Here is a 25,050-nt window from a genome sequence, read left to right on the forward strand (position 1 = left end):
ATTACATTTCATGCAGTGTGTAATGTTGCCGTGTGTGAATGTAAGCAGTCTGCCAAGTTGTAAAGCCGAAGGTGAATGAATAACAAAGTTATTGGCTTGGAAAAAAGGGAGTCGACTCTGAATCATGCAAATGAGTCGTGCCCTAGTCTGATTCGCGGATATACATCACTACATATAGTCCCCGCCTACTTTTGCTAGGACTGCCCTCGAAAACTTCACTCTTCTTCCCCAAACACTGTAGCTCGTGTGCCTCATTCGCAGTAGACCAATCACAGCAGACTAGACCATTTAACCAATCAGATCAGAGTAGGCTGGCGGAAAGGAGGGGATTAGATGGATGACTCGCCAAACGAATGTTTCCCTGCCTTCTTTTAGACGTGACGTAAAAATACGAATGTGAAATATGAATAAGTAAAAAATAATGTTTGTATTTTGGGTGGTATAACAGATCGGATATAGCTATATATGTTTAGCTAAGACTGGCTGTTGGAAAGCAAATGTGACGCGCTTCCCGAGGCGTTATCTCTACATTCCCGGGACATCCTTGCCATCTGAATGGGTGTTTTCTGCCGCGGGTCTAATTGTCAACAAGCTCCAGACTGTCACCACAACACGTAAACATGTTACTAGGGCTGAATGATTAATCGAAATCGAATCGCAATGTGAGACGTTGTGATTTGCTAATCGCAAGAGGCTGCGATGTGGAAGCGATGTGAAAAATAGGAAACGCGTCTGTTCCAAGCCCGCTTCGAGTGGCATTCTTGCTAACCAACTGAGTGAGCGCACCTCCGTTACGCCTAATCAGCACTGCCCCAGCCAACTTCTTAAACGTCCGTCATTAAAAAAACAAACAAACAAACAAACAGAAGGCAGGAGAGAGAGTGTGTGTGTGTTATTATGGCATCTGCAGAGTCAGATCGATCATATTAGGCAAATAAATACTAAAGAACCGTCCAATGCAGAAGACTGCACACACAGCCTGTGTCATACTCGCGCGACTCTTCCCCGCGTTGCGCGTCTCGCGGGCGAGCCGTTTAAACTTGACGCGCACACACAGCCTGTTTCGTAATGACATTTATAGTATTTGAGTCCGGCTCCACACGGGCATCTGGCAATATGGACAAGGCTTGACGCACGCGCGCACCCTGTGTTAACTCACGCCTATCTCCGCGTTTCAAACAAATGTAAATTCTATCGAACTGTTTTGCTAATTTCACTTGGATGAAATTAAACATTCAGCACATTTTCTACTTGTTTTAAAAAATCCCACATACTTAAAAAAATATAAATCAGCCTATGTAACCTATGAACTATTTTAATAATTCACTAACACAATAGAAAATGTTATGGATTTAAGTATTACAATGGGAGTTGTATTTGTTTTAATGGAAACTATAATAGTGTACACTGGTATTTGGATTCTATTGGTGTGATGTATTCTGGAAGTTGGGAACCAATTGAACAACAGTAAGCCCTATTTGAATAATGCCCAAAACACACTACAAAAATGAATTTTGTAATGGTTTTAATGGAAAAATTAGAATTTCTGTAATGTTTTTTTTGTTGTTTTCTTTCAGCAGGGTAACTATACCCATACTGTGCTCCACACAACAATATTGAGCTGAAGCTTGAATTAGAAAAGTTAAAATCGCAAATCAAATCGCAATCGCAATGTCTGTCAAAAATATCGCAATTAGATATTTTCCACAAATCGCACAGCCCTACATGTTACTTTGCTAAATAAAATCTCCAAGTTTTGGATTGAGGTAGGCCTGCTATTTTTATTTGATGAAAAAACTTTCTGACGGATATAAACTTTGCCGGTTCTTCTGTGTTTTCGTTTTGGCATATTTAGTTAATTCCGTTTTTTTTCTTGCCTGTTTATTTTATGCTTTGGATTTATATTATTTTAGTTTTTCTCCATTGTCCAAAACGCCGCAGGTTCGTGAAAATGTGTTAATATGTGAATGCAGGTGCTGTTGTTGATGTATTCGTTATTCTGCTGTTTGCATGTTCAAATAAAACTGTGAAAAAAATGTTTGTATATTTAACGAGTCACAGACCCTCGTCAACTGTAGCTGTGTCTCATTTCGAAGTCTGCGTCCTCCGGATGTCGCATGCGAAGGCGTATGCGGTGGACAAACGTGACCTCCGGAGGACACAGCATGTATTTTTTTAATTCCAATTTATTATTATAGTCCTCCGGATGTCGCATGCGGTGGACAAACGTGACCTCCGGACGACGCAGCATGTATTTTTTTAATTCCAATTTATTATTAGAATCTTATCGGTTAACGGTTAATGTTCGGATAACGAGTGTCAGTTCTCGGTTAGGGAAATTAACCGAAATGAGCATCCCTAATCGTCACATTTAGTACCGACAGGTACCGAAGTTTGGTATCGTAATATAATCGGTATAACACTAATTCAGACAACAAATCACCAAATCAGCTAAAATACAGTTTTACTTGCTGTTATGCTGTATATTGAGCAACGGTACATCGCTGCATTTGATTAGCTGCGCAGGAATGCCGGCTACTTGTTTATTCAGAGTAGAGCACACACATGGGCCTGGAGAGAGACAACTGAAAAAACATCAAGGCATTGGATATTTGAGAGATTGAGAGTGGTTAGCTCAAATGAATTGGAATTTTTGTTGAGCTTGGCTGAGATTTCATATTCATATTGAGTGCTTTTATTGATGATGGACTGATTTTGAGCTGTTGTACTCGGAACTCTCTCATTACTTACATTCCGATGACCAATGCACTGCGTTGACCAATCTGACTAGCAGTTTGAACATGTTTCCTATTAAATGCCAGTAAGGTGTGTGAATTGGTTAACAATTTCCAGCTGTTGTGCTGAAGGTTAGCCCAGGCCTCGGTTCAGAGAAAAAAAATCGCTGCACACATCAGTACCTATCATCACGCTATAATTAAATACATTTGAAATTTGTTAGTTTTGTCAGGAGCCATGTTATTATTTTATTTAAAGGAAATTTAATGGAAGTTGCATCTCTACACCCTTGTTTGTAGTAATAGTACAATCCCTGGCTATATTTATTCTGTCATTTTGACTGCACAATATGCAGCAGTGGGGGAGGGATGAGCGTTCTGACTCCTGTGAGTTTTTTCTTAACTAGAACTCTAGTTTCTAGAGGAATTCTTTCTTTCCTAAATAATTATTTGTTAAGGATTTTTTTTTAAATTTCATACTTGTTTTGATAATGAATTCAGACTATATACAAGAAAAGGGATTTGTAGTGCTAGGGTTAAACTTTGTTTATGTAAATGTGGTCTTACAGGCATTTAGCACTTTTGTGTTACTCTGAAACCTCTGGTTAGGTATGAAACCCGAGTAGTTAACCTCTGTTAGAAACGGTTTTAACTAGTTAGTCTATCCCCCGCTCAGTTCTTCTAATGGTACGGTCTATGCTGTCCGGTAATTTTCCATTGTCTGCTCTGCTGTGATACTTGGTAGAAAGAGGGTGGAGCCATGTTTAATATGTTCTCTGCTTTCAGTCTGCCTCTGAGCATTTACACACAATTAAAGGTAGTTTGGAAAGAAATTTAATTAATAAGTCTTAAAATTAATAGATTCAGGTTAAGAACATGTTTTCCCCTATGGTTATGTGTATAGGGCTCATTATGCAGTATCAAATTCATGTGTTGTTAATTTATAATTGATTAGAGTTAAGGGCACCCCTCTGAAATCAATGGTATAGTCCTAGCCCAGCCCCTCCCCCACCACGTTCCAGTTTTAGTGCTAGGCAGTTGATCGCACCAGAGCTGGCACGCTTGAAAATCTCTCCTCCAAATAGAAGGTGGCCTGCGTTTGAGGATAGCCGTGTAAGGTCACAGCTCTCTGTCTCTCTCCTTTCTTTATTTGTTCTTTTGTATTGCATCCACTTTTTGAAAATGTGGTTTATTTTTCTGTAGTAAATGTAACTAAATGTAAAACCGAAGACAATTTAGCGGGAAAGTGTGGGACAATAGTGCGTTTTTAGCTACGTAACGTGATATTGTAACATGCGTAACATATGTGCTAAAATGCATGTAAGTGATTACTTTAGACTTGAACAAGGTGGACAGAGGCCCGACCCGCCTCTAACTCACCTGCCAGTAATCTACGAGTGATCCTGAGGACTGTGATTGGCTGGTTCAGGTGTGCTTGATTTAACCTGAAGCTAGTAGGATTAAGCTATTGTCTTGTGTTAGCACTGACATGCTTTGGCCTTCCTTTACCGCCTTTTTTCACGTAGTGATTCTGAACCTAAAGCTGTTGATAAATGACAATTTGTCATTTTCATTTGTCATTTTCTTCAAAAATAAATGGACAGAGAACGTCTATTTTGTCGCTTGCTGAGAAGCGCCTGGTGCCTGCACGGGTTGAAGACGTGTGCGTCTTCCAGAGGTAGCCTTAGAAAAGCACTTGATAAATACTCCAGAGCACACCATGATGAAGAAAAGCTGGAAGACGGATGATCGGTTAGTTCAGAGGAACCACAGGAGAAGCACACACTTGATATGAAAATCGACGATGGATCGGGAGTCAAAACTACGAATGTTGAAAGTAAATAATCCACGGCAATAAAGACCACGTGTGGTTTTACAGCTGGATTGGATTTTGATACAAGGAACCAGGGAGAGTTGGACACTGGCAGTAATGTGCAGTAGTGGGAGACTAAGGATGACACAATATCAAGATACTTTATTGTTAATTTATGTTGAATTTACATAAATGGTGCAGCTGCAGTTGTTTGGCTTGTCAGCAGTCGAGCTGGTGGCCATTTTGTGGTGTTGCAGTGCAGATCTGAGAGTATGAAATGGCAGAAGGGGGGAGGAGCTCTTAAAGAGACCTCACTGTGAAACGGCACACTTCTGTCACTTCTGTTGTGCAGTGATTCTAACCTAGTAAATGGATTTTTCAGCTCCATTGACTGAAATTTTCCATTTCATGCATTTCCATAGGAGTTGTTTTGGGGGTTTGTATGTAATTTCATTACACAAACAACTGACAAGGTATAAATAGAAAATCCAACATAGATTCCTTTTAAAGTTAACTTGATAGCTTGATCCAGTAGTTACTTTCAGAAAGCGTAACACGCTTTTTTAAAAAATATATTTTTAGACACGTGAGGGAGAGTTATGACGCGTAATCCACAGCTTAACTGGTTCCAGCCGGTTTGAGCTTGTCTTGTATGCGAGTAGCTGGCTGTGCATACTATAGCAGTGCAACAGCAAAGCTGTTTTAATAAACCGTTGTTGTGTTGGAAACTAAGATGGATTTGGGTTATGCTTGATGTGCTTATTTGAAAGACGGACATAGTCCTTTACTTGACATAGACATTTTAGTTTTTGTTTTCGGTTAGAAGAACAGGAAAGGATCTGAGCGTCTGCAGCTTATGGAAGCTGTTTATGGAAATACATTTACATGCAATATAAGCAGCATTAACAGATCAGGATAGTATAAAGCTAGTGAAGAGTATAACGCGTAACTTTAATTTAGTGCAAAGCAACGGAGAGCAATGGGTGGAATACTATAGTTCTTAATGTAAAATTACGGAATCGAGAAAACATGCGTGTTTAGCAATAGATCAAATTTTAACACTTCCACCTCATTTTACATTCATAGGATACAGCTTTTTATTGCCCTCGCCGTAGCTGCTATATTATGCCTGTTCTATTTTATTCCCACATGATTTTAACAAGACACAATCCTCACTTCATATAAGGGAAATAGTTTATTTAAATTAAAACTGTTTTGGCTGCCCAAATAGGACCTTCACCAGGCATTAGAATGATTAAACACAACCATGAAAAAACAATGGATTCCTAACAATATAAAAGACTTTAGTTCAATTAATTCCCAAGTTTGCTTTGCCGCAGTTTTTCTCATATTTGTTCAATCAGCGATGGTTTAGCCATGCAATATCATTCAGGCACTCTTCACTAGGGCTGCTCGATTATGACAAAAAACATATCACGATTATTTTGGCCAATATTGAGATCCCGATTATTTAACACGATTACTCATTAACTTTTAAAACAACATAATATAAATAACTTTTATTTTTCAATTGAATTCACAGTTTAAAAGCAATTTAAAGAAATAGCACAGCTGAACCACTGTAAAAGAAGGGGGTGCGCTGTGGATTTATACCACGAGAAAATAGAGTTTCCTTGCAAAATGGATTGTGGCACAATAATCGTTTTACCTCGATTATTTTGTTTTTGTAATTGTTGAAGCCAAAATTGACGATTACAATTAATTTTCGATTAATTGCACAGCCCTACTCTTCACAACTACCTACAACCACCCAGGCCAGGTGCGGAAGGAGTGTTTTTTACTTAAAATTTAAGTTGAAATGTCAAATATGTAGTGTATGCAAAGCTGTGTCGTTAAAGTACACAACAAAAAAGAGATCCTGTGTGGCAAAGATTGCAGTGGACCTTAGAACATAGGAGTGAATGTCTTACAGAACATGTGCACGGATGTAGTGTTCTGCTTGTGATTGATGGAGCAGACACGCGCAGAATATACACCCGTATAACTGTACAGAATACTGGAATGGGAACGGTTCGCTTTCATATATGAACCTATACTGGATGTGTACCTATCCCCTCGTATTTTATCCGTTATCTTTTGGCTATTGTGTGCTCAGCTAAATGAGGGTTGTAATATCAACGTAGTTTTAAATACAGATCACAGTAGAACAATTCAAATGTATTATTTGCTTAAACTCTTACATTTGTGTTTTAACTTCTTAGTTATCATAGATAAAAAACCAAGCTAAACAGCCAATCAGAGCGATATCTCTCTGGTTCCACACACTGAATTGACTGAAAATGGTGCAGAACACACTGCATAAAGCAGGCTGACCAATGCCAAAAGCAGTTAGATGCCTGCTGATGGTCAACTGTTGGCTTGGTGTGTTCCAGACTTAAGGTGTAGGATGTTCTGGTCACTGATGACTCGTTTTGCCTTTGTCTGTTTTTGTGCTTGTACACTTCAATATGATAGTGGTAACCAAATACACACAGACAGCCTGTTGGCATAAACAGACCTTGAGTCCTTGGGCATTGAGGAATTTGGTGGGAATTTTGGTTGGCTGCAACATGCAAATGACTGCCAACGCAGTTTTACCAGAGAAGACCATAAAATAATAATGAGAGCATGCACATCTTCTTTTTGCTGCTGCGTTTTTCTTATTGGCTGCACTAAAAAGCAAACAAATGCAGCAACACAATGGTTCTTATAAGATGAATCACTGACAAACTTTCTTTAATTCGCAAGACTGTATCAGTCTGACAGATCTTTCACTGAATTTGTGTTTTAGTGATGTGTGGTTCTTAAACTTAACCATATGACTCGCTAAACCTCAAACTTTTCGTTTCAGGTCTTTAAAACACAACAGTTTCAAAATGGAGAGAATTATTCCGACGTTGAACTGGAATTCTCCACGAAGCTGCTTCAGGCATTTCCATGACATGAAATATTAATAAAATGTAGATTTGTCATCTGTCATCTTTTCACATTTGAACTAGCATTAGGATGTGAATTCGGATGGGACTTGCTTTATTGTCTTGAGCCAGAAGTAGCGGCGTGTTGTTTTGGTGTTGTCCTCCCCTTTTCCCACTTTTATTTACGTGCACAGCAGGAAGTGACAGAAAAGGAAGGGAGAAGGATGAATGGAACTGGGAAGTGTCCCAAGTGTCCCAGTTACCTGCATGAGCGCTACAGGGAAATTTGTCTAGCGGTTAATGCACATACAACCAGAAAGAATGTTGAAGGTCATTTATTCTTAGTCTTTTCGAGGTTTTGTTATTTGTCACCTGTTCCTTATGACTTCATGCATTTAGTGATGCATTTAAATCATAACTTTATGGTGAGTTATTAGTTTACTTCGCATAGTCACAAACAATGTTAATTGTAAACAATGTTTATGACAGCGACTAAGAATCTTGGTAAAACACAATCAAATTCTTGGATTATGCCACAAATGTCTGACATCACACATTGGAAATGACCCCTTTCTTGTCCATCCAGTAGTTAACACATATTGGAGAGTAGTTAACACATATTGGAGATAAACGTGGCTGGAGATGACCTTTAACTTTGTTACAAAGTGCTGTGTGTGCAATAGCACAGGTACTACCACAGCGGTGTTGTTGTGCTATACGAGTTCTTCTTTAAAGTCATGAATGTTTGAAACGACAAAAACAAATTGTTGTCATTTTTTAATAACAGTTGGAAGAATGAAGTAGAGCAGATGATTTTCTTTTGCTCCATCTTGTGTTGAGATGTGGTAGTGCACGTGAGTCACACCCTGATTTTGTTCAAATGGTATGGTCTGCATCGCAGTAATTTTCCACCCTGTTTTCTCAGTGCCTGTTATGCAGCAGCGGGGGAGGGGCCTGTTTTGCTTTTCAGCACATGCTAGTTTTCCTCTTTTACCACATAATTGTGATTTTTCTGTGTTCTATTTTATTTTCTGTCCTTTTCTAGAGATCATTTATGAATTATTTCATGTTTTGGAACACTTTTGTGCAATTACAATTTTTAGCAGTTGCTGTTCTGTTATTAAGCCCCACAGTTTGATTGTGGGTTAAAATGCCATTTTATTTTTAAATAACACCGTTTAATTGGTTGTAACACTACAGTTGTTTAGTAGCTACACGGTTTTGTCTAGTTACAGCTATCGTTTAACAAAGAATGTGCTCCACCTCTCCACGTGAGCACCCCTCCCTTTCCTCTCTGTCTCTCTCCGTTTCTCTCTCTCTCTCTATGAGGAGTGTGAGCTAGGCAAAGTAGGCATGCTCGCATTTTTGCGCTCGCTTCTAATGAAGGCCTACTTCTGAAGAGTACACATCAACATTGTTATTGAGCTGTTTTTGTTTTTTGAAGACTTTTGATATTTTTGCTGTTTACCTTAAGGTAAATGGACTTGTGTTGGTTTTTTTGAAGAGGGTGCGTCAAAATTCGAATTACTCTTTTTGTTAACATACCTTTTTTAAGGAATTTTCGTGTTTTCACACATTCGCGGAACTAACTGTGTAGTATAGTAAATGGCCTTTTTTACTTTTTTCTCATTTTTACTTTTACGTTTTGTCTAGTGGCTGATTGTGAGAGCTGTAGGACTGGAATCGTCAATCTGGTTGTCGACAACTAGTGACCGGGTTTTCGACGTTTTTTTTTTTACGGGATGATTTTGTATCAGAAAGTGTAGATTAAAACAACTGTCGATATTGTCTTGGAATATTAGTGATATCGTTTGATTATCTTAGTTGTTCTGGTTTAGCAGTTACCAAAGAATTAATCGAACGGTAGCTATCGCGCGGATATGACCGAATTGTGTGTTTGTATATTAATCGAACAGTTCTCTTCGAAGAGGGAGATGTGGTGTCTTAGCTTGGTTATCTTCATGATGAAACTCAGAGCGTGTTTGGAATTTTGGGAGATAGCATGAGATCACAGTATTTGTACTGTGCACTACAGCTCTGGCAACCATTTTGACATTGTGCAGCTAGCGGCAACCTCAGCGTCTGTGCATGCAGTCAGGGTGGGGGAGGGGTGCGCTGCTGCTCCTGCAATGATCAACAAGAGAAGCTTACTCCAGACTAGCAGCCATTTTGTAGAATGAACGCCCTTTGTGTACACGCTTGTCAGAGGACATTGAGGCATGCAAAGGCAAATTCTTTCCCTCTTTAGGATTTCACACACAGTTGTTGTGTGTTGACAAAATTTAAACAGTGTGTTAAAATATGAATTTTGAAAATTCCTAATAGATTACAAAGTTAGTTTAGTTTGCCGTCGGTCTTCGCGTCAGTAGAGTGAATCAAAGATGTGAGGTTTCCTTATGCATGCAGAAAATGCATCGTTGCATGCTCTACCTCTCCTCGTCTCTCCTGAGTGCAGTCAAGTTACACCTGGTGAAACACCTTGGAAAATAGTTTTGATGTCTGGGGGAATAGTTCAAACTGTAAAACTTGCAACCCGTTTGGGTAAAAAGGCTTGCAGTGGTTGTCATGGATGCAAGGCCTTGTGGCATGAGCTGCTGTTGACGGCAGGTTTAGGTGTTGCGCGTTGTCCATAAGAACCTGAATTTGTTATAAATAGGAGTGGAGTCACTTCATTGACACCTGCTAAACTGAAGATTTCTAATCGTGCAGCGCATCAGAAATGCAACGGACTGTTGTGTTATGCATGCCGGTCATCGAAGGTGGTTTTGTGTAGTAGACAAAAGAAAAGTAGAGATGAGGAAAAGTAGGGTAACTTGAGCAAACGTGATCAAATAACCGTGTACATCTGTACTGAATATTGTGTTCGACTAGAATTGAATTGATAGATTATAGATTGTTCTAAAGTATTGTGTTGTCTTGTATTGTGTAATCCTGTTGTGTTTGATACTTTTGATATATTTTTATTGATATTTGGTAAAATGTGATTAAACTAAACTAAATTAATGGGTAAACATTTTTAATGATGTCATACCTGTACAGGTTTGCTTTCAGTTTTTAACAGATTACAGTAAACTTGTACTGTATGTGGTCTGTGGCCTTAACTGCAATGTGGATTGTTGTCCATACAGAACAAGAAAGATGTGTCAACATTACTAGTTAAATAATCTATAAAATGGGGAATGTGCGAATAACAGACACAGTTATGAAGACCGCTGTAATAAAAAAAAGAATGAATCTGTAGTAGAATGAACAACTAATAAATAATCAAATGTCACATTTAGCTCAATTCATGTGCGTAATCAACATTTGTGCTTTAATATATTTTTCTTTGTTTTTTAGGACCCTCAAACAACTTGCTGCCAAATCCATGAACAGAACGACACGAGACATCACAGAAACCTGGTAAGACTTACTAATATCTTTTCACTATGATTCTTTTTTTCATCTTAACACTCTAACGGGAATTTGAGCTCTTTAAGTACGATAGTAGCTTTGAAAGCCTGCATTATATAATGCACTCTTCTTGTCGCTAGCAGAGCCTGTAGTCTGCTGCTTTTATTGGCTGAGAATTGCAGCCAATCACAGTGAAGGGGGAGGACACGATGTGAGGTCTCCCTCCCGGAGTTCTGAAATCAGATGCACTGCTGACTCTTTCCTACTCGCTAGTTATGTCAGCTGAACTGGGGAAGGTTTTTGGTTTTTGTCAGGTTTAGCTACTTTTGGTTCCTGGTGGCTTGTGGACTTGTTAGTCACAGAGGTATTAGCTCAGATTGGTCTTGATCAACGGGGTCTGGGAGTTATAAGACTGTTTGGCTGAACTGCTTTACAAAAAAGAAAATCTTGACAAACGGTTAAAATGTGACCAGCGTTATGGTTTCGTTACAGTTAGAGGAAGGTTTTGTGATCGAGGCCAAAAGAAAATTCTAGAACAGGAAATGGGTTTTGAGATGACACAGTGACACCTAGTGGTTGGTCTTGAGAAAACCCCTTTTTGTACTTGGAGTCAAGTCAGAATAATCGCATGTGTTGAGTATTGTTAGTTAAAATCATCTGAATCTGTTTAAAAACGTAACACTTGTTTTTTGTGTCTTCCTCAGGTAAAAATGGAAGTAGCCGTACCAGAGGAGCCTCAGAAGAAAATCTTCCGTGCGCGCAAAACGATGAAGATGAGCGATCGACAACAGCTGGAATCATTGCACAGCACCTTGGCTCCGCCCAGCTCCGCCTCTTATACATCTTCCACCTCGACACCCCTGGTGAACGGCACGCACGAGAAGGAGAAAGAGAAAGTAAAGGAGAACGACTTGAATCATAAAGAGACGGACTTGCTGTCACCTGCCCCTCATTCATCTGACTCTTCCCCATCTCCATTTCTTTCTGTCTCTATTTCTCCATCTCCCGCTCCACCCGACGTACAGTCTAACTCACCTTCTCCTTCGGTCAAGAACGTTCCAGAGAAGAAGAGGTATGAAAAAACTAAGGACGTGAAAGGGGAGAACGAGAGCAAAGAGGATGTTAAAGTGGACAATAAAGAAGTGAGTCTGAGATGAACGTGAAGAAATGTTACGATAAACGTCTTATTTTCGTAAACTTACTTATACTTTTTTTTTTCTTTGCACAGGCTTGTAAATCAAAGCATTCCAGTTCTTCAGCAACGCCAGTAAAAAAGGAAGTCCTCAACCATGGAGGTACGGAGAAGACGCGTGGTGAGGAGATGACTGCTATGGATATGGATGACGCTCTTGTGACCACAGCCTCTTTTGGTGACGGTTCAGAAGAGAAAAAGGACACGAGCAATAAAAGTATCTCCTCTTCTCTCTCTGCTTCTCCTTCTTCCGGGTTAGACTGCGATCCAGAGGTCAAAGAGGGATTTCTGTGTCTGAGCGAAGAGGATGACATCCAGGCAGAGAAGGATGACAGGAGCCACAAAAGTGAGGAGAAGATGAATGTTGATGTGGTGAATAAGGAACAGAAAGATGAGAAGGGCATTTCTGAGAAGACCGGAGGTGAGAACCTAGATACCCAACTTGTCAACTGTCTTGCAAGGTTTCAGCACCACAATTTTGGAACAGAATCTAATAGGAGTACGTTTCCACAAACATCTAGTAATAAACAAATGTGCTTTCGTGTGCTCCAACATGAGAAGGATAATCAGCAACGAGAAGGATTGTATAACTTCCGTTTTTAAATATATCTTAATATAGTTTGAATTTATTTGACGAATTTTATCATCGGATTGCAAGTTATCGCACATCACATTTTTCTTCAATAGCACTAAATTACAATAGGAGTTATTTTTACTTAAGGACCTCAATGTGCTCCTGTATTTAGATTTAGCCGTGTCTTTAGGACATGTTATCTCAGTTGAGATTGTCACAGACATCGCCTTAAAATCTAAACTTTTGCGTCGCTTTTGCTCGACAGCTGACAACAGCACTTCTGTTGGTACCAAGAGATCCCTATCAGAAGGGAAAGAGGAAAATGACAAAGAAATCAAGAGCGAACGAGATGGCAAGCGAGCGAGGCTGGATGGCGAGGAGCTGGAGGCTCAACTAGAGCTGAAAATTACGGCCAATGGCGGGAGCCGACATAAACTGGAGAAGGTGCGTTATTTATCCAATTTCAAGTGTCGATTACCACAGACGACACGTTTGTCGTTGTGTATAAATGAGCTGAGTACCTGTTTATCCTCCTCCCATCAGATGGTACAGCAGTTGGTAGAGGAACGACTACGGGTGCTGCAGTTGACAGTGTTTGACCGAAGCATAAAAGAGCTGAAGGAGAAAGTGGAGAAGATTGACTCTGCAAACAAACAGCAGAATGCTTTGCAACATATTAACACACTACAGGTGAGTTCTGAATGCAAGAGAATCACTTGTTTTTGCCATTGCTATGCTGTACACATATGAAAGCCCCTCTGGTCAACAGTTTGAAAATCATATTGGTCTAGAGTTAATGTTCTTTTTTCGCTTTAGGCCAAGATTTCCCGGCTAGCTAAAAAGTTTGGTGCTGCTAACCAGGCCTCGGAGAACTCGAAGAGAACTCAAGAGGTAAGAACCGCGCACCACTTCTAATGTGTGATTTGGTTTAAGTTGTGTGACTGTAAAACTACAGTTCATTTCAATGGTAATGAGATTTTTATTTTTGTTTATCAGGCTTATTCTGCCATTGCTCAGGCCGCCAATGCAGCCAACACGAACCAGACTACACTGCAACGGTAAGCATTGCGGTATTTTATAAACACCATGAGTTTAAACTGTAGTAATGTGGTTGCGTTTGGAAGCATGGACATTACACTAGCGAATGTGAATATGTAGTATTCATGTTTCACACTGCTTCCCATCACCTCTAGGGGGCCTTTCACACAGAACGCTTTGGAATGGAAAAATGCGTTTTTCCATTCCAATGCGCTTTTCTCCATTCCAGTTACGCTCGCGTCTCGTGTCTTCTGCAGCGCCTCGCACATGAGCGCCGTGTTTTTAAGACGCCATGTCAAATTAAAAGAATTTCAAGTTTTACAATGCAGCGTTGCTCATCAATGTCTGTTCCAAAGCAGTGAACCAATCCGAAGAATTTGGTCGTGGGGCAACCGTTGCGAGCATCTGTTTACAGTAGCATGTTGGCATGACAAGGCAACTTGGCGGAGATGTCTCCAGACCCTAGTGTTCTACACTACGCTTTTTTAAAAACCATTCCAGCGCTGCGTCTTGCATTTTTAGACGCAAAGATGCATTCCTTGTGGATGGCCCCTAACTCTTACCTGTTGACGAAAAGTTTGTAAAGTTGCCCAATCTGTAACCTGTTGCCTCTATATCACCATCTCTGTTTAAAACCAAATGTACATGTTACTTTACTTTTCTGTATGTGACTTTGTCAATGAATGCCAAATCAACAACTGTTGCGAAACTTTATATAGAATTGGTCAATAACTTTTCTTACGGATTTTACACAAAGCTTTAATCAGTGGTTTGATTATTTTTTATTACTATTTGTAATTCACCATTTATTTTATTTTTCACAGTACTGTTAAAACCACGGTGGATCCTAAACTATCCGGTGCAGCCACAGGTGAGCTTTTTTAAACTACTAACTACTACTGGTCATATGTTTATCAGTTGAAGGTAACACCTGTGTTTTCCCCCAGCTATCCCAGCACAACCCAAACCTCTGTCCACTCCGACTACCCCAACCTCCTCTGCACTGGCCTCGTCTGCGCCCATTTTACAGATCATCTCCACGACGACAAGCTCTACTCCCTCCTCCACCTCTCTGACTGGCCAGTCTCAGCCAGGAACTCTTTTATTAAAGACGGGTCCCAACACAGGGGTCATGACTACCACCTCGGCAACATCAAGTGGCCAGCCCATGTCTATTCAGCCACTTTTAATTCAGCTGCCTTTAGCTATGGCAAACGGGCAGAGCGGGGCATTAGTCAATGCTGCCGGCAGCGTTGGTTTAATACCGGTGTCATCGCTGTCTACGGTTAACAGTTTGAATAAGGCAAAGACGACTACACCTGCTACCACTTTCATTCTTCAGAAGGCATCGGGCACCATCGCTTCGTCTTGCTCCGTACTGTCGACGCTGTCGACTCCGGTGATGTCATTGGCGAGAGCCGTGTATCCGGGTGGCACAGGGACTGTTAGTTCACCCAACACTGGGATATCTGTGACATCGGCCCGAACGCCTATACAGTGTGCTGCTGTCGTGGGAGTGTCTACGGCCGTGTCTTCTCCAGGGACGACCGGACCAGCAGCGACAGGTTCAGCGGCAGCGGCGGCTGCGGCGGGTCCTCCGCCAGCCTCTGCTCTGGCCTCAAAGACTGGTATATAACATTCTGCTTTAGGTTTTTATGTATTGATAGTAACTAGTAATATTGATATTCGCTAGTTGCACAAGATGGTGCCAGTGAGCCAGAGTCGGCGGAGTAATTTCCGGTCTTATAACACTGTATGGGAAAAGGAGGATTTCTGGCTGGCAAATATGGGTGTTTTTTAAATAAGAAAAGTAGAAAGTAATTTGTCAGTGATATGACATATCTTCTTTACATTGCTGAGCACTTCGTTAAGCCATTAATTTTAACACAATGGCCCGGTTTCACAGACAAGGCTTAGCTTAAGCCGGGACTAGACCTTAGTTAAATTAGGATATTTGAGGCACTTTTATAAAAAATGCCTTAGATAAAAGCATTACTGGTTTGCATCTTGAGACAAAACAATGGCACTCACATAACTGAAGATAACTTGCCATGACATATCTTAAAATAAGATAGGTCAAACATTAATTTTAGTCTGGGACTAGTCTTAAGCCTTGTCTGTGAAACCGGGCAAATTATTTTTTAATTTATTAGCAAAAATGACCCAAAACAAATGAAAGAATTTGACTGATAGCATTAATTACTTTTCAAAGGCGTTTCAATAAATATTGATTTAACATTGTTATTGTTCATTGTTTTGGCAATTGTATCGTAAAAATCTGATATTGTGACAATCCTAGAAGGGATGTAGGCTTCAAAATAAATTCCTCTGTTATAAAACATACTACATTAACATTCAAAAGTATGTGAGTAAATATGGCACAGGGCTCTCGTTCCAATTTTATCTAACATTGCCATTAGTTTATAAAAACGTGATTTTTTTTTATTGAAGTGTTAAAAACATTTTTTGTTTGTTTTTATACCATTGTTATACAGTTTTTGAAACCTTTAGCAATAACAATATTGATAAAACGCTCTTTTAACATTACAGTAATGTTACACTTGCATAACGTTAACGTTTTAAAATAAATCTAAGAGAGCTTTTAGAGAACCTGAGCTCAAAGTTCTGAGAACATTCCTTGTTAGCTGGGGTTATCCTGTTAAATGAATAAATACTGTCATTTCTTAGTAACCTCAATTGTCTCCTCTTGTTTTTAACAGATAACCAAGCCTCGACCAAAACAACATCTCAGGTATACATGTGTTATTGTAAACAACAAGACGATACAAATTGTACCTCCAACATTTAATTATTAAAGATCATTTGTATAGGTTGATAAAATGAGTTAAACATAACTCATTATCTATTTACAGCCTGCCCGTCCCAAAGGTTCTGTGATAGACCTGACTGAAGACGATGATGATGTTCAAGGTAAAAAAATCACCATGCCCCCATCACTTTCTCCCTTCAAATGAATGTTAAGTCTTGTTAGAATTTCCCTGCACAAACCAAATTGTTATTTACATATTAGCTTCTTAAATTGGATTACCTCAACAATTTCCCCTTTGTTTTTGCAAATTTTGTTTGTTTTCTCATACGTTTTCTCTTTATGGATGTTCTACAGTGACTGGAGTGCAGAAAGCCACAATTTCTCCTATCACTACCCAGCGTGCATCATCTTTAGCCAGCTCAACCCCTAACGCTGGTGTTCGAACAGCACAGCGCACCTCTGTGGTGAGTGGGCATGATCATTTTCACTGTTTCTATTTACCTTTGTAGTGTTCTGTATGTAGTTCTCATGTATGTAATAGGTTTTTTAAACGGTGCCTCTCTTTCATACCTTTGGTTCCTTTTTCCAGGACTCTCCCTCGCTATCCCGTCCAAGCTCTTCCACCTCTCTTCCTCCATTACCCTTAGCACCATCTCCACCCGCACGTCTCCCACCAGAAGCCGCGCTCACGTCCCCTCCACAGCAGCCTCAGCTCAAACTTGCCCGTGTCCAGAGCCAAAACGGCATCGTGCTCTCCTGGTGCGTCGCTGAAACGGACCGCAACTGCGCTGCTGTGGATACCTATCACCTGTACGCCTATCACCAGGACAACCAAGGGGCGGCAGCGAGCACTGGCCCCTCGGCTCAGTCGCTGTGGAAGAAGATTGGAGAAGTGAAAGCACTGCCTTTACCCATGGCGTGCACCTTGACCCAGTTTGTGTCGGGGTCAACATATTATTTTGCCGTCAGGGCGAAAGATGTGTACAGCCGCTTCGGGCCGTTCTGCGAACCGCAGTGCACTGATGTCATTAATCCAGCTTCATCCTAAACTTATTCCGAGGCAGATGTGGTGTAGTCCGAAGGACACTCGATGACGGATTTGTAATTGTTACAGAATTAACTTCGCAGACCACTGGTTTAGTCTGGCCCTTCGTGTTGTTAGAAATGGTAGGGAATTCAATTGGTTGTCTAATGTAAATGGAACTACAGATACTTATTAACGCACACAGATGTGCACACACTATTTGTTTCGTCTTTATTTTGCAATGAGGAGGGAATTTGCGGACTTCTATTGTGCTTGAAATTGTATTTTTCTTGTGCAAACTGTACAGAGTTAAATATTTCTCTTTTTTTTTAAGGTGATTTTTTTTAATAAAACAATTTTCAATACATTGCACAGATGTTCCATGGCACGACCCGGCCGTTAGTTACAGGGTGAGAAAGTAAAGGTGTTCAAGGTTTTGTAATGTTTTTGTCTGGTACCCAGACACTCCAAAAATGACACTCAATAAAAGTATTGATATATTTAAAAATGACTACAGTGTGAATTAATAAATGCAATAAATGAGAAATCTTCAGCTATTAATGTAACTGCAGATTTTGGGTTAGTTTAGTCCTTTGAGGTTACAGAGCACTGACAACCCTAAGAGGCCATCTGGGCCAAGCAGTTTGAGAAGGTGGACAGAGTTGAGAAGCACTAATTCACGTTTAATAGCACCACCTTGTGGCCGACTTTCACATCGTTGATACAACACCCGGGACACGTTCAAGCTCAAACCGGTGCGCAACGTTTTGCTACGGTGTCCGGGTTGAACGACATGTTTCCTGGAAACGGTGTGCTGGGTTTTGGCTAGAAGGGATACAGCCACCTCCACTGGGCATGCGCACTTCGTTTGAGATATGTTTTCTGGCGTTTGGTGGGTGTGTCAAAAATGTCAGCCCAATCAGCTGCAACATGTATATAAACCCACGAGGTATTAAAGAGACGGCTCGCACAATGGGTCCAAGAAAGTCAAATGTGTCCGCTGCAGCTCGATATACGCAACAATTTAAGATATTAGAAAACGTGGATTTTGCAGTATTAAACACGTATTTATACCGATTTCATCAGGCTCCGAAAATTATTCAAAAAGAACACAAAGAACGGCCTTCTCAGCTGCCATAGTTCAACTCTTGTATCATCAGAACAAGGTGTTCAACGCACCACCGTTTCCGTTTAAAAACGTTTTGTCGGGGCTGAACGCAGCCCTGGTGTAGACACCTGCACTGCAGCTTGCACGATATTGATCGAGTATCCTGATATTGAACAATTTTAAGAAAAATTATGAACTTCAAGGAACATTAAAAATGTCCAACAACGTTTTTGTTGCATGTACAACTTATATAATTAACCTTGATTGATTTTATTGAATCTTCAGTATGTACATTTAATAAAACAAAACTACATTTTAACCTAAAATTACAAATAAGATGCCTAAGAAAGAAGCTTCTTCAAAATGATGCCGATCACATGCATCTCTATTGATAGACATCAACATAGCTTTACAATGCATATTGTAATCGTGTTTGTATCGCAATTTATACCACGGGGCTGTTGAATGCTTTAATCTGATTGGTTGACAAACGTTTTATGGGTATGCGTTAACTTTCGGTAAATGCACACCTATGAAGGAGTTCCAGGTCCGCCGACCGCACTACAGGTCCATATCACTTCGCAAAGTTTAAATAACAGAAAGGTTATAGTGTAGCCTACAGGCCATCACCTCACACAGCACTCTGCTCTTGAGCTGACGTTTATAAAATCAAACTTTACTGTTAATGGAAACGCTTGCACAGTTTCGTTTCAATAAACAAAGCATTTCAAAAAACAATGTAGAAATACATATACTGAAATCGAAGAAATAAATAACTAAATAGAAAAACTAAATAAATTATTAAACACTGGCCTTACTGGTTCGTTTTCCTCTTCATGCTGCTTAACTGATAAGAAATATATTTTGATAGACATACTCTATCAAAAGTTTGCGTGATTTTTTTTACTGCTGTGATACAAACAATACGAGGAATAAATAATTTTATTTTCACTGGCTTTTCTGTCACATTGCTGTAAACACGCAGATGTGGGCGTATAAAGCATATGCATTTTTGTTTTAGAAAATGACCGATCGTTTTGCTAGATAAGACCCTTATTCATTGTCTGGAATCGTTTAAAGCCCTTTGAAGCTGCACTGAAACTGTAATTTTGACCTTCAACCGTTTGGAGTCCATTGAAGTCCACTATATGGAGAAAATCCTGAAATGTTTTCATCAAAAACCTTAATTTCCTTTCGACTAAAGAAACAAATACATAAACATCTTGGATGACATGGGGGTGAGTAAATTATCATGAAATTTTATTTTGAAAGTGAACTACTCCTTTAACTGACGCTTGAAATAAGATGCGCAAGAAAGTATTCCTACCATCAACAACATTTTTAAGACGATAACATGACAAACGTTGTTACGTAGCTACAATTTAAGGTAACAGCTTCTGATGTGTGATCACATCTGTTGATGCACATTTTTATTCAATGTCCCAACTGTAACATGCAAATGTTAGCTCTTGAACCAAAGACACAACAGCACATTTTTGGATGTTTTTAGTTGCACTGTCCCCTAGAGATTCAGAGCACTGATACGATTGCTTGTGAAATTCAAAACTCAGTAACTATACATGACACCTGTCACGAAGTGGGATTTAATTGGCAGAAAAATTAACAACGTTTGTAAAATGTATGTGCTGGAAGACAAATGGGACAAGGCCTCAGCAGTGATGGCAAGATGAGTCAGAGCATTTTAGGATCCAACACAGTCTCACGTGAATTCGTCACGAACTGTAATCTATTCGTTTGTGTTTACTGACACCAATTTACCCTTTTTTTTGTGTCTGTCAGCACGAGTTTTTTCGTGTCACCCAGCACGACTTTCAATCTAATGTATTTTGATATGCGATGTCTTTCAAATGTTATATATATATATATATCCCAACGTAATCTGGTTGGAATTCATACCTATTTTACAAGGTGGCTCATTCGTGTGAATTCCTATTTCCTACGATCTCATTGGTATGTTTTGTTATGATTTGACTTTTCCCCTGTGACGATAGGTTTAGGGGCGGGGCTAGGGAAGCCATATCATTGTTTTGCCACCTCATGAAACTCGTGTTTTTAACTAGATTAGTCTTTGCGGCTGTGATTTTAGGGTTTGAGGTGAAGTAAGGTGTTGGTTAGCCACATCCTAAAATATGTACGACTTCTGTTGATATCAGGTTATAAATATATAAATGTAAATACACACTGTGTATTGAAAGTCGTGCTGAGTGACACGAAAAGAAAGTCGTGCTGAGTGACATTAAAAAAAGGTTGTGCTCACTGACACGAAAAAATGGGGATATTCGTGTCTATGCCACAAACTGCCTTGAAACTGGGTTGTAGGAGCAGAGACCTCAACATTTCTGCAAATTCTAAAAGATTACATATTTTGAACGTGCCAAAATATTGTTATTATACTGTTATTCTAACATGTGGGGGGATATTATATTATTAATATGATAAAAATATGAATATTAAAAATGATCACTGTTGCAGATTTGTATTGTGTGGCGAGATAAAATGGCGTTTCTTTCTCATTTACCGCACCTTTCATCAGTCCAAATGGGCTGCAAGCGTTACTTCTGCGTTTCACGGGAAGATCCCTCGGCAGTTTCCGGTTGGGTAGACTTAGAGCAGAGAGAAATGGGAACCTGAGAAAATAGTTAAATTTAGCGGATGCAGTGGTATATAGAAGTGCTGTTCTACTGTATTTGAAACGATACTTTGATAAATTTACATGTCGTTATAACATTAAAATACAGTAGAACGCCACTTCTATACCACTGCGGTGTGCCGCAATGTAGCATCTGCCAAATGTAAATTTTTGTAAAGTTTCCCATTTCTCTTTGCTTTAAGTCTACCCAACCGGAAACTGCCGAGGGCTCTTATTCAGACCCAAAACTCGCGCTCGTGCAGAACAGTTCCTCGAGTGTAAACACACCCTCGCGAGAGCGCTTTTATGCTCCGCGAGCCGCGCTTAACAGTATCCGCGCACGGAAAAGAATCCTTGCGTGAGCGTGGAAAAACGCAGTCCGCGAGCAGATGCTTTGACGAGCGCGCGCGCAATTCTCTCTATGCTCTCGCAACTGCTCAACATTTGCTCGCTCGTCGAGTTGACTTCTGGCAGACTTCTCCGATCCTTTGATTGGTCACTTTTAACATGTACTCACCTACAGTCTCCGACCTGTATCTTACCCTTTGTAAAGAAACGCCATAATTTGGCATACACGATACTTTTTTCAGTTTTTAAACTTGGTTTACAGTTATGTATTCCCTTGGCGTTGGATCTACATATTTGGCATCATAACAGTAAGTTAAAAATTAAATAGTTCGGTATGTATTCATAATTGCTTATGTATTGTTAATCATTTTCATGAAATTGTTATAAATTGAGCATTAATAAATGGCTACAACAGTATAACTCAAAGCACAAGTTATTATAAATTACAATATGATGTACTCTCTAAAATGTAATTTAAATAATTTGCTTTGAAAATATGAAAACGGGTTCCGCTTAAATATGCGATGTGAGTTGCTCATTAATAGCTGTTTAAGCTGAATAGAAATTAATAGAGTATGCATTGACGTCACTTTCCCATGTGAACATGTCGGGACAGGCTCCCCTGGGTGGCAAAGCACCCAGCAAAATGGCTGAGGAGAATAGGAGAAACAAAGAAACCGAGACTAAAACACGCAATTATTTAACCCCCATTGACTCCCATAGTAGGAAAAATTACTTTATCATTTTTTTTGTTCTGTTGAACACAAAATATGACATTTTGAATAATGTAGGACAGCAAACAGTTCTGGGACACTTTTGACTACCATTGTTTTTTTCCTACTATGGGAATCAATCTGGGTTGAGATCTGTTTGGTTGCATTATTCCGAACAAAGAAATGTATACACATTTGGAACAACTCGAAGGTGAGTTAATGATGACAGAATTTTCATTTTTGGGCGAAGTATCCCTTTAACAACCGAATAGGATTTCGCTGCGGGCTGCATGGGCTTTAGTCGTAACAATCAAAATGGCCTGTTGCTCGCAACTTGTGGCTGTTGGTGGGTCGAAAGTTGATTTACATCGAGGAGATATGCTTTTATCACCTGTCACTTTAGCTTGTCATGTCTGGTTAGTAAAGTATTTCAGTGGTTTACAATTTTGTAATTGAACAGAATGAAATGCTGCTCGTTTGCAATTAGTTTACCACTGGTGTCACAAAATTCGCAGGTGATGACATACAAATGTCTACACAATATTTTTAGATCATAAAACTAGGTTGGAATCACCAATATATGTAGCTGTAATAAAAAATACAAACTTTTAGAAATTTGTTAAGTTTTTAAGTTAAGTTTTTACAGCGTGAACATGAATTAACCATGCGACCATACAATACGATTTATTAATAAATGAAGTCATAAATTAAAAAACAAATGTCTTAGATACCAAGGTGACGAGAATCATCCAGTGGCTTTGCGTCAAACTCAAATGCAGTTAACGTTACGGGGTTTTTGACCAGCGAATGTGCGCAAATGTGCTTTTTGTCCGTCATCAAAAAAGCACCGACATCACCGTTTTAATCAACGGGTTACAACGTTGTTGTATATGGGTGCTCAGTTTTCCTGTTGTAAAATACATTTGACCAAAATCTCATTTATAAAAGATGAAATGCTACTGTGTGCACAGGCTATTGTGCAGGCAAATGCTATACCTCTCCAGTCCCAAATGTCTCAGACCTCAAATACATCAAAATCAACATTTTAGACATAATGTTTCTTGCGTAAAGAAAACGCTGTACTTGTTCAAACAATAAGATCTTTATTTAATGACAACATTACCCTTGAAAGACTGCAGTTCAGTCAAGACAGAGGGGGGTGGAGCCATGAGGTTTTACTGACAGTTTGAGCGTACGAGTATCCAACAAGATTTAGTCACAAGCTCTTTTTAACCTATCATTGGCTAAATATTTGTACAACAAGCGGACAGACGTAAAGGGTGACCAATAGCACTGATTTAATGGAAGAAGAAAAAACACTACCATAAAAGGGCACTTCGGAATATAAGGGCAAAACCGGCATGTGCTCTGCACAGGTTGAGCCCTATCTGTGCACGTGCCTGAGGTACATGGACACGCTAACAAAAGCCGTGTCTCGTTTCGTAAGGCTGCGTCCTTGGGTCCTCCAGAGGTATCATCCTCTAAAGGATGCGGTATACGGAGGATTCTCAACTTAGAATTAAACGAGACGTCCTTCTTAGGACATACTGGCAGAAAAGGAAACGGGAAATACCACGTTGCTATGACAACACGTTGCACTCGCACACCTGTCAAATTAATTAAAATGATTTCTACATGATTTAAGAGGTAAAAAGTTGGTTACTTTCTACCCTAAACAATGCCAAAAGAGTTAAACAAATATACAATTTTTGCCTTACTGTGTAAAAACGTTTAAAAATCATTAAACACTTGTAAACCTATTTACTACACATGCCTGCTAAGATTAAAAAAACGTGACACAAATTGTAAACAGTTAACATTTAAACACCACATATTTGATTGAATGTGCAGCTGTTGCCGTATAATAACGGCAACAGCTATTCAAATAACAGACGTTGGCCGACGCAAAGAATTGTGGGTTATCTCTAGCAACTGTCAAATTTCTGTCTAAGAAGGTCGCATTTGAAGGGTGCCTCTGGAGAGTCCTACATGATTTTATGAAACGAGACACCCTCGATGACGTAACAGCCTTCGAATGAGACCTCTGGAGGACGCAGCCTTACGAAATGAGACACAGCCAATGTTTAAAAGGAATCTTTGTGTGTACCTACATGTATTCCCTATTTTGGTCGCATGGGGGCAGTGTAACATTATTTTTTCTTTGTAAACCGACATAGACTTTGTCCAAATATGATATGGTAGCACATTTCTAGCCTCGAAAGGATTAGCTAACCAAACAGTGGTTTTAGTCATGTAAAGGTTAAAATACCACGCTTTTGAGCACAAAAGTAACTATTTGTATTACCATAGTTGTACTATAAATGCCTTGGTTACACTAGGGTTACTGTAGTGAGACCATAGTAAGTTTGTAGATATTTGTGCCTTTTCACGTAAAAAACGGACTGTTACACCGGCGTGTAAGCATGTGGGAATGGATGACAGGACAAATGCATTATTTAGATGTACTTTATTCTCCATTTCTTTATTTCTGAATGTAAGAAATATGTTTTTATAAGGGCTGCAACAACTAATCGATAAAATCGATAATAATCGATAATGAAATTCGTTGTCAACGAATTTCATTATCGATTAGTTGGTCTGTGACGTCACTTGACGTCACGCAGTTATAAATCAAGCGCGTCTTCTTCCCTTTTAAAACTACCATTTTAGATGTGTCTCTCCATGCAGCATGAGCTGCGCAGTTTTAAAGTCAGACGTGTCTCTCCGTGGATGCGTCTCTTCGTGCTGCGCGAGATGCGCAGTTTTAAAGTCACACG

The 25,050-nt window shown here is 39.6% G+C and overlaps 1 protein-coding gene across 8 annotated transcripts in view; it reads left to right on the forward strand.

Moving 5' to 3' along the window:
• Positions 1–17,946, forward strand: part of atf7ip (activating transcription factor 7 interacting protein) — a 34,531-nt gene extending 16,585 nt beyond the window's left edge. Inside the window, exons 2-15 of one of the 8 annotated variants that reach the window (XM_057332505.1) lie at positions 10,803–10,865; positions 11,561–11,998; positions 12,085–12,169; positions 12,308–12,469; positions 12,888–13,066; positions 13,166–13,312; positions 13,439–13,513; positions 13,619–13,680; positions 14,485–14,531; positions 14,608–15,288; positions 16,381–16,412; positions 16,534–16,591; positions 16,785–16,894; positions 17,020–17,946. In XM_057332505.1, the coding sequence (XP_057188488.1) occupies positions 11,567–11,998; positions 12,085–12,169; positions 12,308–12,469; positions 12,888–13,066; positions 13,166–13,312; positions 13,439–13,513; positions 13,619–13,680; positions 14,485–14,531; positions 14,608–15,288; positions 16,381–16,412; positions 16,534–16,591; positions 16,785–16,894; positions 17,020–17,478 (2,529 nt within the window). In that variant the 5' untranslated portion in view covers positions 10,803–10,865; positions 11,561–11,566 and the 3' untranslated portion in view covers positions 17,479–17,946. Of the gene's footprint in view, positions 1–3,819; positions 3,849–8,816; positions 8,971–10,802; positions 10,866–11,108; positions 11,221–11,560; positions 11,999–12,084; positions 12,470–12,887; positions 13,067–13,165; positions 13,313–13,438; positions 13,514–13,618; positions 13,681–14,484; positions 14,532–14,607; positions 15,289–16,380; positions 16,413–16,533; positions 16,592–16,784; positions 16,895–17,019 lie in introns of those variants that run through there. The other 7 variants (XM_057332507.1, XM_057332504.1, XM_057332502.1 and 4 more) reach the window with 7 other exon arrangements.
• The last annotated feature ends 7,104 nt before the right edge of the window (positions 17,947–25,050 follow it).

The sequence above is a fragment of the Triplophysa rosa genome, linkage group LG4 (assembly GCF_024868665.1).
Source record: "Triplophysa rosa linkage group LG4, Trosa_1v2, whole genome shotgun sequence".
Taxonomy (NCBI): domain Eukaryota; kingdom Metazoa; phylum Chordata; class Actinopteri; order Cypriniformes; family Nemacheilidae; genus Triplophysa; species Triplophysa rosa.